Source organism: Heptranchias perlo, unplaced genomic scaffold (genome assembly GCF_035084215.1).
Source record: "Heptranchias perlo isolate sHepPer1 unplaced genomic scaffold, sHepPer1.hap1 HAP1_SCAFFOLD_338, whole genome shotgun sequence".
Taxonomy (NCBI): domain Eukaryota; kingdom Metazoa; phylum Chordata; class Chondrichthyes; order Hexanchiformes; family Hexanchidae; genus Heptranchias; species Heptranchias perlo.
In genome coordinates this window covers 54491-67446 of record NW_027139350.1, presented here as the reverse complement: position 1 = coordinate 67446, position 12956 = coordinate 54491, and the positions used below count along the sequence as shown (strand labels likewise).

The following is a 12956-nucleotide window of genomic DNA, read 5'->3' as shown; positions in this document are numbered from 1 at the left end:
AGAACTTAAAAATAAATCAAGTAGATTTAATATGAGTAAAAAATATTGTAATGGAGAAAATAACATGACCTAAGATAGAGAAATCTCCAGGAGCTGATGGTTTCCAACCCAGGGTATTTAAAGGAACAGGTGAGGACGGTGCAGATGCTTTAGTGATCATTTTGCAAAGCTCTCCAGATTCAGGAATTGTGCTTTTAAATTGGCAAATTGCAAATGTCATTCCGTTATTTAAGTGGGAAGAGAGGGAGAAACCAGAAAACAACACACCTGTCTGTTTAACATCAGAATCCAGTAACTTCCCTACAACTGTCATTAAAGACAGACTGACTGAACACTTGGACAAGTATGAACTGATCAAAAGGGAGTCATCATGGATTTGTGAAGGAAAGGTCATGTCTGATTAATTGAGTTGAATTTTTTGAGCTGATCCCTAACTGTCTCTGATTATTGTCTATATGGACTTCCAGAAGGCATCTGATAAAGTCCCACACAGGAGATTATTTGCAAAAATAAAAGATCACAGAATTGATGTTAAACAGACAGGTCTGTCGTTTTCTGATTTCTTCCTCTCTCCCCACTTAATTCGAGGTCACCCTGTGACACAAGTTGGTAATTGGTCAGGAGGTTCGAGTCAGAGAGAGTGGGGATAAAAGGAGTGTACTCTGATTGGGAGAATGTGACTGGGCTGTTCCCCAGGGATCTGTTCTGGGGCCTCAGCTTTTCACCGTGTATAGAAACGACTGAAGGAAGGAATAGGGAGTCGTATATCCAAGTTTACAGATGGTAATGCCGTTGAATGTCAAGGTGGTTAGACTCTCTCTTGTTGGAGATGGTCATTGCCTGGCACTTATCTGGCGCGAATGTTACTTGCCACTTATCAGCCCAAGCCTGGATGTTGTCCAGGTCTTGCTGCATGCGGGCTCGGACTGCTTCATTATCTGAGGGGTTGCGAATGGAACTGAACACTGTACAGTCATCAGCGAACATCCCCATTTCTGACCTTATGATGGAGGGAAGGTCATTGATGAAGCAGCTGAAGATGGTTGGGCCAAGGACACTGCCCTGAGGAACTCCTGCAGCAATGCCCTGGGGCTGAGATGATTGGCCTCCAACAACCACTACCATCTTCCTTTGTGATAGGTATGACTCCAGCCACTAGAGAGTTTTCCCTCTGATTGCCATTGATTTCAATTTTACTAGGGCTCCTTGGTGCCACACTCGGTCAAATGCTGCCTTGATGTCAAGGGCAGTCACTCTCACCTCACCTCTGGAATTCAGCTCTTTTGTCCATGTTTGGACCAAGGCTGTAATGAGGTCTGGAGCCGAGTGGTCCTGGCGGAACCCAAACTGAGCATCGGTGAGCAGGTTATTGGTGAGTAAGTGCCGCTTGATAGCACTGTCGACGACACCTTCCATCACTTTGCTGATGATTGAGAGTAGACTGATGGGGCGGTAATTGGCCGGATTGGATTTGTCCTGCTTTTTGTGGACAGGACATACCTGGGCAATTTTCCACATTGTCGGGTGGATGCCAGTGTTGTAGCTGTACTGGAACAGCTTGGCTAGAGGCGCAGCTAGTTCTGGAGCACAAGACTTCAGCACTACAGCTGGGATGTTGTCGGGGCCCATAGCCTTTGCTGTATCCAGTGCACTCAGCCGTTTCTTGATATCACGTGGAGTGAATCGAATTGGCCGAAGACTGGCTTCCGTGATGGTGGGGATATCGGGAGGAGGCTGAGATGGATTATCCACTCGGCACTTCTGGCTGAAGATGGTTGCAAACGCTTCAGCCTTGTCTTTTGCACTCACGTGCTGGACTCCGCCATCATTGAGAATGGGGATGTTTGCAGAGCCTCCTCCTCCCGTTAGTTGTTTAATTGTCCACCACCATTCACGACTGGATGTGGCAGGACTGCAGAGCTTTGATCTGATCCGTTGGTTGTGGAATCGCTTAGCTCCGTCTATAGCATGTTGCTTCCGCTGTTTAGCATGCATGTAGTCCTGAGTTGTAGCTTCACCAGGTTGGCACCTCATTTTTAGGTACGCCTGGTGCTGCTCCTGGCATGCTCTTCTGCACTCCTCATTGAACCAGGGTTGATCCCCTGGCTTGTTGGTAATGGTAGAGTGAGGAATATGCCGGGCCATGAGGTTACAGATGTGGGTACGGTAGCATAGTGGTTATGTTACTGGGCTAGTAATCCAGAGGCCTGGACTAAAATCCAGAGTCATGAGTTCAAATCCCGCCATGGCAGCTGGCGAATTTAAATTCAATTAATTAATTTCTGGGGCAATGGCAGCGCGATGCACGAACACCCCGGGCCCGACGGACTCTGGGCAGGCAAGATGCAAGTTTGGACCCAAGGGAGCACTTACCTGCGACCAGCGTTCCTCTCCAGGCCATGCCTGGGGAATCAATGCAATTCACACTTTCCTCCACCAGAGGGAGTGCAATCTCTTAAAGGGAGGATGTTTTTTAGAAATCTCTTAAAGGTAGCTGGTACCTGTTATTTGATGAAAATAACAGTCTACTGTCTGCATGAAGTCTGCACAGAAATCAGACATCACACACATAAAACACAGAAGCAGATCCCATCCCTATGTTTACACACTGATGAGTTATGTTAAAACATTGAATAAATGTTGCGCACTACTAAATCCCACATCCTCCAATCTGCACACCAGACCTCACCAATCTGCCGATCTGAGTTGGTACCAGGCCTGCGAGAGTGCGTGCACCAAGGTTCTCTGCTGATGCACTCGAGACCTTGGTGCAAGAGGTGGACAGAAGGAGGGACATCCTATCTCCACAGGGCAAGAGGCCCTCCAGACATATACTCAAAGGCAGTGGGAGGCAGCGGGAGGCAGCGAGGGACGAAGTCAATGCCAGGCACACAGCATGAACATGGATGCAGTGCAGGAAGAAGTTCATTGCTTTGACATGAGTGGTCAAGGTGAGTGAGGTCAACTGTCAAGTGGCGTCTCCCACCAACTGCACCACACACTACACCCCCATCACCCACATACCAACAAACTCTTTCCATTGGTACTCAACTCTGCCAATCAGATGCTTCCTCTCACCCTTACACATTACCACTGTTTCAAACCGCCCACCCACAACTCACAGGCCACAAACACTGGCAGCTATTCAACCATGACAGGCACATCACCCAGACACACGTCCCGCTTTCTTGCAGGAGAAGGTGGCGCATATGAAGAGGCAGCAAGTGGCAGTGGCATTCAGCCCCTCGAGCCTGTTCCACCATTCAATGAGATCATGATGGACCTGTGACCTAACTCCATATACCCGCCTTAGCCCCATATCCCTTAATACCCCTGGTTCACAAAAATCTATCAATCTCAGATTTAACATTCACAATTGAGCTAGCATCAACTGCCATCTGTAGAAGAGCGTTCCAAACGTCTCCCACCCTTTGTGTGTAGAAGCATTTCCTAACTTCACTCCTGCACGTCCTGGCTCTAAATGTTAGGCTATGTCCCCGCGTCCTAGTATTGAAGTTTAGGAGAGTTCCAAAAACAGTTACAAATGTCTGGACACCCAGAGGCAATAATCCAGTCACTAAGCAGTAAATCCTGCACGGTCCCTTTAAATAGCGCCGGTGGGGGGTCCTCCAGATGCTCTAAGACTTGTTGAGATGGTCGGGGTTAAGACTGTGCGTTGAGTTGAGTGTAAGACACCATTTTGGGACTTATCACTTTAAATCAGCATTGTACACTGATTGAAGCCATTTTCTCCCTACTTTACACGATTCCAGCGTTTGATATCTGCGCCTGCGCTAACTCCTATACCAAGATGGCGCCTGGCACACGTCAGGCAGGAAACGTGCGTGCGCATCCAAGACGCCATCTTGGATGTCGGAGAGGCCGTGTAGCGCCGAAACAACGGGCCCCACACGACCCAATTCAGTGCCCGTGATCTCGAAAATTAGAGCCAGGCCATTCAGGGGTGATGTCAGGAAGCACTTTTTCACACAAAGGGGAGTGGAAATCTGGAACTCTCTCCCCCAAAGACTATTGAGAGTGATTAATAGATTTTTATTGTATTTGGGTATTGAGGGATATGGAGCAAAGACGGGGAGATGGAGTTCAGTTACAGATTGGCCAATGATGTGATAGAATGGCTGTCCTTCTGCAGATTATTGAATGCTGAACACCTGGGCCAAACAGGAGAGCTCTGTGTCCAGCGAACAAACAGAGCAAGCCAGGGTTTATCTCTGACTGTGTGGAGACAGTCCTGTGTAATGCTGACTCGGATACTTACATCGAATAGGTCCTGTCTTATCACTGTAGAATATTGTGTAATTCCGAATAAAACCTTGGCGTTTGTTGATAGGAATCTCTTCCCATATCACCTCGGCCTTTGATTCCCAAATATGGTCTCCACTTACCTCCGGCCCAATCAGTGGAGCTGAAACAGGAGAAATGAGAATTAGACGGTCACAGATGAACACTGACCAACCAGGAGCCGAGAACCTGAAAATCAATCTGACCCGCTGGGGCGGCCAATCACTCGAGCTCGACATGTCACTTCCACTCTTGGGACCATTTTGCTGTTTTCAAAATAAATGAATTTGAAAATTGTAAATTCTACAACTGTAAACTAGTTAATCAGGAGGGAACTATAACTGCAGCAGTGTCTGGGTTAGGAGGGGAGGGGGAGGGGGAGGGGGGAGGGGGGAGGGGGAGGGTGAGAGGGGGACAGGGGAGGGTGAGAGGGGGACAGGGGAGGAGGGGACAGGGGAGGAGGGGACAGGGGAGGGAGGGGGAGTGGGGACAGGGGAGAGGGGAGGGAGGGGGAGGGAGGGAGGGGGAGGGAGGGGGAGGGAGGGAGGGGGAGGGAGGGGGAGGGAGGGAGGGGGAGTGGGGACAGGGGAGAGGGGAGGGAGGGGGAGGGAGGGGGAGGGGGAGTGGGGAGGGAGGGGGAGGGGGAGTGGGGAGAGGGGAGGGAGGGGGAGGGGGAGGGAGGGGGAGAGGGGAGGGAGGGGGAGGGGGAGGGGGAGGGGGGAGGGAGGGGGAGTGGGGAGGGAGGGGGGAGTGCAGAGGGAGGGGGAGGGGGAGGGGGAGTGGGGACAGAGGAGGGAGGGGGAGGGTGAGTGGGGACAGAGGAGGGAGGGGGAGGGAGGAGGGAGGAGGGAGGGGAGGGGGAGAGAGGAGGGAGGAGGGAGGGGAGGGAGGAGGGAGGGGAGGGGGAGGGATGGGGAGGGAAAGGGAGGGGGAGGTGGAAGGGAGGGGGGAGGGGAAGAGGGGGGAGGGGAAGGGAGGGGAGAGTGAAGTGAGGGGGAGGGGAGTCGAGAGGGGGGGAGAGTCGAGAGGGGAGGGATGGGGAGGGGAGGGATGGGGAGGGGAGGGGGTATGGGAGACGGGAGAGGGGAGGGGATGGGAGACGGGAGGGGAGGGGAGACGGGAGGGGAGGGGAGACGGGAGGGGAGGGGAGGGGAGACGGGAGGGGAGGGGAGGGGAGATGGGAGGGGAGGGGAGACGGGAGGGGAGGGGGGGAAGAGAGGGAGCTGGGGGGGGAGGGAGTGTCGAAACTTACATTATACCAATGCATTAACACCCAAACAAGTAGTACAAAGAGAAACTTTATTGAGCCCAACTTGTTTACAACTGGAAGAGCACCTCGAACAATGTTCATGTACTTCTACAGGAGGAGAGAAGGGGAGAGGAGGGAGGGGGAGGGGAAAGGGGGTGAGGGAGGGGGAGGGGAAAGGGGGTGAGGGAGGGGGAGGGGAAAGGGGGTGAGGGAGGGGAGGGGAAAGGGGGTGAGGGAGGGGGAGGGGAAAGGGGGTTAGGGTGGGGGAGGGGAGAAAGGGAGGGGGAGGGGGGAGAAAGGGAGGGGGAGGGGGGAGAAAGGGAGGGGGAGGGGGGAGAAAGGGAGGGGGAGGGGGAAGAAGGAGGGGGAGAAAGGGAGGTGGGAGGGGAGGGAGGGGGAGAGGCGGGAGAAGGCAGACAGGGAGAGGGAATGGGGAGGGGAGGTGTTGGGACTTTTGTGAGGTCAATGTTGGGAGGGAGCAGTCTACCATTTGGCCCTCGGTTTAGTCTGGAGAATATTTTGGTTTGGGTTCAGCATTTGTGATGTGGACCTGCTGCTGTTTCTGAGCCTGGTTCCTGAATGACGCGGTGCACCTCGCACTAATAAAGCATTGGATGGCCTGCAGGTAGTCTCTCATGTCTCTCCGCCCACTCTGTGTGAGACTCTCCCCGCCCACTCTGTATGAGACTCCCCGCCCACTCTGTATGAGACTCTCCGCCCACTCTGTGTGAGACTCTCCGCCCACTCTGTGCGAGACTCTCCGCCCACTCTGTGTGAGACTCTCTCCGCCCACTCTGTGCGAGACTCTCTCCGCCCACTCTGTGCGAGACTCTCTCCGCCCACTCTGTGTGAGACTCTCTCCGCCCACTCTGTGTGAGACTCTCCGCCCACTCTGTGTGAGACTCTCTCCGCCCACTCTGTGCGAGACTCTCTCCGCCCACTCTGTGTGAGACTCTCCGCCCACTCTGTGTGAGACTCTCCGCCCACTCTGTGTGAGACTCTCTCCGCCCACTCTGTGTGAGACTCTCCGCCCACTCTGTGTGAGACTCTCCCCGCCCACTCTGTGTGAGACTCTCTCCGCCCACTCTGTGCGAGACTCTCTCCGCCCACTCTGTGTGAGACTCTCCGCCCACGCTGTGCGAGACTCTCCCCGCCCACTCTGTGTGAGACTCTCCGCCCACGCTGTGCGAGACTCTCTCCGCCCACTCTGTGCGAGACTCTCTCCGCCCACTCTGTGCGAGACTCTCTCCGCCCACTCTGTGTGAGACTCTCTCCGCCCACTCTGTGTGAGACTCTCCGCCCACTCTGTGTGAGACTCTCTCCGCCCACTCTGTGCGAGACTCTCTCCGCCCACTCTGTGTGAGACTCTCCGCCCACTCTGTGTGAGACTCTCCGCCCACTCTGTGTGAGACTCTCTCCGCCCACTCTGTGTGAGACTCTCCGCCCACTCTGTGTGAGACTCTCCCCGCCCACTCTGTGTGAGACTCTCCCCGCCCACTCTGTGTGAGACTCTCTCCGCCCACTCTGTGTGAGACTCTCCCCGCCCACTCTGTGTGAGACTCTCTCCGCCCACTCTGTGTGAGACTCTCCGCCCACTCTGTGCGAGACTCTCTCCGCCCACTCTGTGTGAGACTCTCCCCGCCCACTCTGTGCGAGACTCTCTCCGCCCACTCTGTGCGAGACTCTCCGCCCACTCTGTGCGAGACTCTCCGCCCACTCTGTGCGAGACTCTCCCCGCCCACTCTGTGTGAGACTTCACTCCACTTCACTCTGCAATGAGATTGGGGCCAGATTTGTCCTGCACGCACTCTGCACTTTGAAATCAATCAGCGGTTTGAGGAATGACAGAAATCTACACAGTGAAACATTGGTGATGGAGGTGAAGTCAGAGGGTAAAGTTTGGGAGTCACTTACCTCCTTGCTTGGAATATGCTTCCGTCGAAACTGGAATCCCAAGTCCCTTAGAATGCAGAGGGTGGATGGAGATGGCGTAGCGTTTCATGGGCTTGATATTCTCTGCAGGGATGAAAAGCAGGTGTGCAATGTTTTATTCATGTACTAGCAGACATTTGAACTATGCATCAGGACTAATCTATCAATGGCAACATGGGGTATCGTCCCCTTCAGGGATTGAAATAGAAATGTATTGAACAGTGTGAAGTCCCTGCACTGACGTCGTAGATACGGACCAAACTCCCCAACAAAAGTCAAGTCAAGTCATTTCAAGTCTAAGTACCATTTTAACAGCGTGGTAAGTCTTAATTAATGCTAAACAACCTCTCTGGCATAAAAATTAACTTTTACAAGTGTGAAGTCTCATTAATTCAGATTTTAATTATTGTTGGATATTTTTTTTTAAATGTAAATAATTTTTTTTTACTTTTTCTCTCTTTTTTTCTCACTCTCTTAATCCAATCTTTCTTTCCCGCTCTTCATTTCTCTTTCTGTACCTGATCTGATATTGAATTCACTATTCGAACTTACACTTCCTGGTTCAGACTCTGCCTTACTCATTAATGATTCTGCGATCTGATTGGTTAAGGAGATACCCAGTTGCTGGCCCCGTTCACACGGGTCCCAGATGCCCTGTAGGGGGGGCCGCGCCATCTTGGGTTTCTAATTTTCAGGAACTTGCTGTGCAAAAGTTCAAAGAAAGTCAATGGGCAAGGGGCAAACCAAATGAAGGTGGTCGGACAGGTCGAGAAAGTGGTTAAAAAATATACAGGATCCTGGGCTTTATAAATAGAGGCACAGAGTACAAAAGCAAGGAAGTCATGATGAACCTTTATAAACACTGGTTAAGCCACAATTAGAGTATACATAGAAACATAGAAAATAGGAGCAGGAGTAGGCCATTCGGCCCCTCAAGCCTGCTCCGCCATTCAAACTGATCATGGCTGATCCTCTATCTCAATACCATATTCCCGCTCTCTCCCCATACCCCTTGATGCCTTTTGTGTCTAGAAATCTATCTCGCTCCTTCTTAGATATATTCAGTGACTTGGCCTCTACAGCCTTCTATGATAGAGAATTCCACAGGTTCACCACCCTCTGAGTGAAGAAATTTCTCCTCATCTCAGTCCTAAATGTCCTACCCCGTATCCTGAGACTGTGCCCCCTCGTTCTGGACCCCCAGCCAGAGGAAACATTCTCCCTGTATTGTGTCCAATTCTGGGTACTGCACTTTAGGAAGGATGTGTAGGCCTTAGAGAGGGTGCAGAAGAGATTTACTAGAATGGTTCCAGGGATGAGGGACTTCAGTTATGTGGATAGATTGGAGAAGCTGGGGTTGTTCTCCTTAGAGCAGAGACGGTTGAGAGGAGATTTGATCGAGGGATTCAAAATCATGAAAGGTCTAGACAGAGTAGATAGAGAGAAACTATTCCCATTGGCAGAGGGGTCAAGAACCAGAGGGCATAGATTTAAGGTGATTGGCAAAAGAACCAAAGGTGACAAGAGGAAAAACATTTTTACGCAGCGAGTGGTTATGATCTGGAATGCACTGCCCGAGTGGGTTGTGGAGGCAGATTCAATCATGGCCTTCAAAAGGGAACTGGATAAGTACTTGAAGGGAAAAAATGTGCAGGGCTATGGGGATAGGGCGGGGAGTGGGACGAGCTGGCACTGACTCGATGGACCGAATGGCCTCCTTCCATGCTGCAACCATTTTATGATTCTAAGTGCAAGTCTGTGCTGTTTGTTCGCTGCTCACACCAAAATCCAGCCCAAATATGTTTGAGTGCATTTTGTAATGTGCTCCTGCAGTTACTCCGTCTGTGTTAAGGAAAGAAAGAACTTGCATTTATAGGAACATTAAGAACAGGAGTTCACCATTCACCTCAAGCCCTTTCTGCCATTCAATTAAATCATGGCTGATATGTACATCACCCCCATTTATTCACCTTTGACCTATATCCCTTGATTACCCTTACCCAACAAAAATCTTCCAATCTCAGTCTTGAAATTTTCAATTGATCCCCAGCATCCAGAGCCTTTTGGGGGAGAGAGTCGCCTTTGGTTCTTTAGCCAATCACCTTAAATCTATGTCCTCTGGTTCTTGACCCCTCCGCTGATGGGAACAGTTTCTCTCTATCCACTCTGTCGAGACCTTTCATGATTTTGAATACCTCGATCAAATCTCCCCTTAACCTTCACTGCTCTAAGGAGAACAACCCCAGCTTCTCCAGTCTATCCATGTAACTGAAGTCCCTCATCCCTGGAACCATTCTAGTAAATCTCTTCTGCACCCTCTTTTGGGGAGAGAGTTCCAGATTTCCACTAATCTTTGTGTGAAGAAATGCTTCCTGACATCACTCCCGAACGGCCCAGCTCTAATTTTGAGGTCTGAACTCTCCCACTAGAGGAAATAATTCCTCTCTGTCTCCCCTATCAAATCCTTTTAACACTTTAAACACCTCGATTAGATCATTCCTCAATCTTCTATATTCAAGGGAATACAAGCCGAGTCTATGCAACCTGTCCTCATAATTTAACCCTTTTAGTTCCAGGATTATTCTGGTGAATCTGTGTTGCCCCGTCTCCAAGCCCAATATATCCTTCCTGAGGGGCGGTGCCTAAAACTGAGCAGGTAGAGTCTAACCAGAGCTCTGTACAGCCGAAACATAACTTTCACCCTTTGTATTCCAGCCCTCTTGAGATTAGCCATTGGCCTTTTTTTTAATTTTCTGAACCTGTCCACTAGCTTTGAGTGATTTCTGTACTTGGACCCCTAAATCTCTCTGCTCCTCCACAGTTCCGAGCTTCTCCCCATTTAGAAAATACCCTGATTTATCTTTCTTCGGTCCAAAGTGGATGACCTCACACTTCCCCATGTTGAACTCCATCTGCTGCAGTTTTGCCCACTCACTGAATCTATCAATGTCCCTTTGCAACTTCCTGCTCCCATCTACACTATTTACTTTGCCTCCTAACTTATTGTTGTCAGCAAACTTAGATACACGGCTCTCTATTCCTTCACCCAAGTCATTAATAAATATGGTGAAAAGGTAAAACCCCAGGACAGATCCCTGGGGAACACCATTTGTCACATCCCACCAATCAGAGAATGATCCCTCTCTCTCCTACCTCCCAACTAATTACTGACCCAAGTCACAAGATTACCTCCAACTCTGTGCACTCATTTTTTTGCTAATAATCTATTATGCGGAACCTTGTCGAATGTCTTCTGGAAAGTCCATATCAATAACATCCACAGATACTCTCTTATCGACCTTATTAGTGACCTCCTCAAAAAATTTGACTCGATTAGTAAGACGTGACTCACCCTTTACAAATCCCTGCCAACTCTCTCTGATCAGTTGATATTTGTTCAAGTGCTCAGTCACTCGGTCCCTGATGATAGATTCCAGTAACTGCCCCACAGCTGACATTAAACCAACAGGTCTGTAATTACTGGTTTCTCTGAATCTTTTACTGAGGCTAAGAGGCTCCTGTGAAACAGAAATTCACTGCCCCCAACAATATCCCTCAAAGGGATATTCCATATTTGATATGGAAGGTGAGTAGATGAGGTTATTACAAAACTGGTGAATTCTGAAGGAATTTAAACAAATGCTGCATCAGGACGTTTCATAGAATTACAGAATGATACAGCATAGAAGGAGGCCATTCAGCCCCTCGTGCCTGTGCCAGCTCTTTGAAAGAGCTATCCCATTAGTCCCATTCCACTGCTCTTTCCCCTGTAAATTTTTCCCCTTCAAGTATTTATCCAATTCCCTTTTGAAAGTTATTATTGAATCTGCTTCCACCGCCCTTTCAGGCAGTGAATTCCAGATCATAACAACTCGCTGCGTAAAAGAATTTCTCCTCATCTCCCCTCTGGTTCTTTTGCCTATCAGAAGGAATTACTTAATACACACATTAGACAACTCATTTCAGTGAGTTGAAAAGGGATCTGACTCAGGTGAATTGGAATCAAAGAGTGGCAGGTAAAACAGTAAATGAGCAATGGGAGGCTGTCAAAGAAGAAATAGTTCGGGTACAGAGTAGACACATTCCTATGTGGGGGAAAGGAGGGGCATCCAAAGATAGAGCTCCCTGGATGACTAAAGATATAGAGATTAAAATGAAACAGAAAAAGGAGGCTTTTGATAAATGTCAGGTTCATCATTCAATAGAGAACCAGGCTGAATACAGAAAGTACAGAGGAGATCTAAAAAAGGGAATAAGAGGGGCAAAGAGAGAGTCTGAGAATAGATTAGTGAGTAACATAAAAGGGAATCCAAAAGTCTTTTATAAACGCAGTAAAAGGATAGTCAAAGGAAGGGTGGGGCTGATTAGGGATCAAAAAGGAGACCATCTTGGAGGCAGAGGGCCTGACTGAGACACTAAATGAATACTTCACATCGGTCTTCACTAGAGAAGAAGATGCTGCCATTGGAGCAGTAAAGGAGGAGCTAGGAGTGATATTGGATAGGATAAAAATAGATAAAGAGGAGGTACTTAAAAGATTGGCAGTACTCAAAGTAGAAAAGTTACCCGGTCCGGATGGGACGCATCCTGGGTTACTGAGGGAAGTGAGGGGGGAAATTGCAGAGACTCTGTCCACAATCTTCCAATCCTCCTTAGATATGGGAGCGGTGCCAGAGGACTGGAGGATTGTAAATATTACATCCTTGTTCAAAAAAGGGGAGAGGGATAAACCCGGTAATTACAGGCCAGTCAGTCTAACGTCGGTGGTGGGGAAACTTCCAGAGACAATAATCCGGGACAAAATTAATTGGCACTTGGAAAAGTCTGGGCCAATAAATGAAAGTCAGCACGGATTTGTTAAAAATTGTGTTTGTCTAACTTGATGGAGTTCTTTGATGAAGTAACGGAGAGGGTCGATGAGGGGAGTGCGGTTGATGTTGTTTATATGGACTTTCAAAAGGTGTTTGATAAAGTGCCACATAATAGACTTATTAGAAAAATTAAAGGCCATGGGATTAAAGGGACAGTGGCAGCGTGGGTACAAAACTGGCAAATGGACAGAAAGCAGAGAGTAGTGGAGAACGGTTATTTTTCAGACCGGAGGGAAGTTTACAGTGGTGTTCCCCAGGGGTCAGTATTAGGACCACTGCTCTTTTTGATATATATTAATGACCCAGACTTGGGTATAGAGGGTATAATTTTAAAGTTTGTGGATGACATGAAACTCAGAAATGTAATAATGTGGGGGATAGTAACAGACTTCAGGAGGACAGAGACAGACTGGTGAAATGGGCAGACACATGGCAGATGAAATTTAACACAGAGAATTGTGAAGTGATACATTTTGGAAGGAAAAATGAAGGGGAGGCAAAAATAAACTAAATGGTACAATTTTAAAGGGGGTGCAGGAACAGAGAGACCTGGGGGCGCACATACACAAATCTTTGAGGGTGGCAAAACAAGTTGATAAAGC

General features: G+C 49.2%; 1 protein-coding gene across 1 annotated transcript in view; it reads right to left on the bottom strand.

Annotated features, from left to right (window-relative positions):
* LOC137311462 (granulocyte colony-stimulating factor receptor-like) overlaps positions 1 to 12956 on the bottom strand; it is a 102418-nt gene that overhangs the window by 43876 nt on the left and 45586 nt on the right. Inside the window, exons 7-8 of the mRNA XM_067978656.1 lie at positions 7466 to 7567; positions 4280 to 4426 (exon numbers count right to left, since the gene is read on the bottom strand). Of these exons, the coding sequence (XP_067834757.1) occupies positions 4280 to 4426; positions 7466 to 7567 (249 nt within the window). The remainder of the gene's footprint in view (positions 1 to 4279; positions 4427 to 7465; positions 7568 to 12956) is intronic.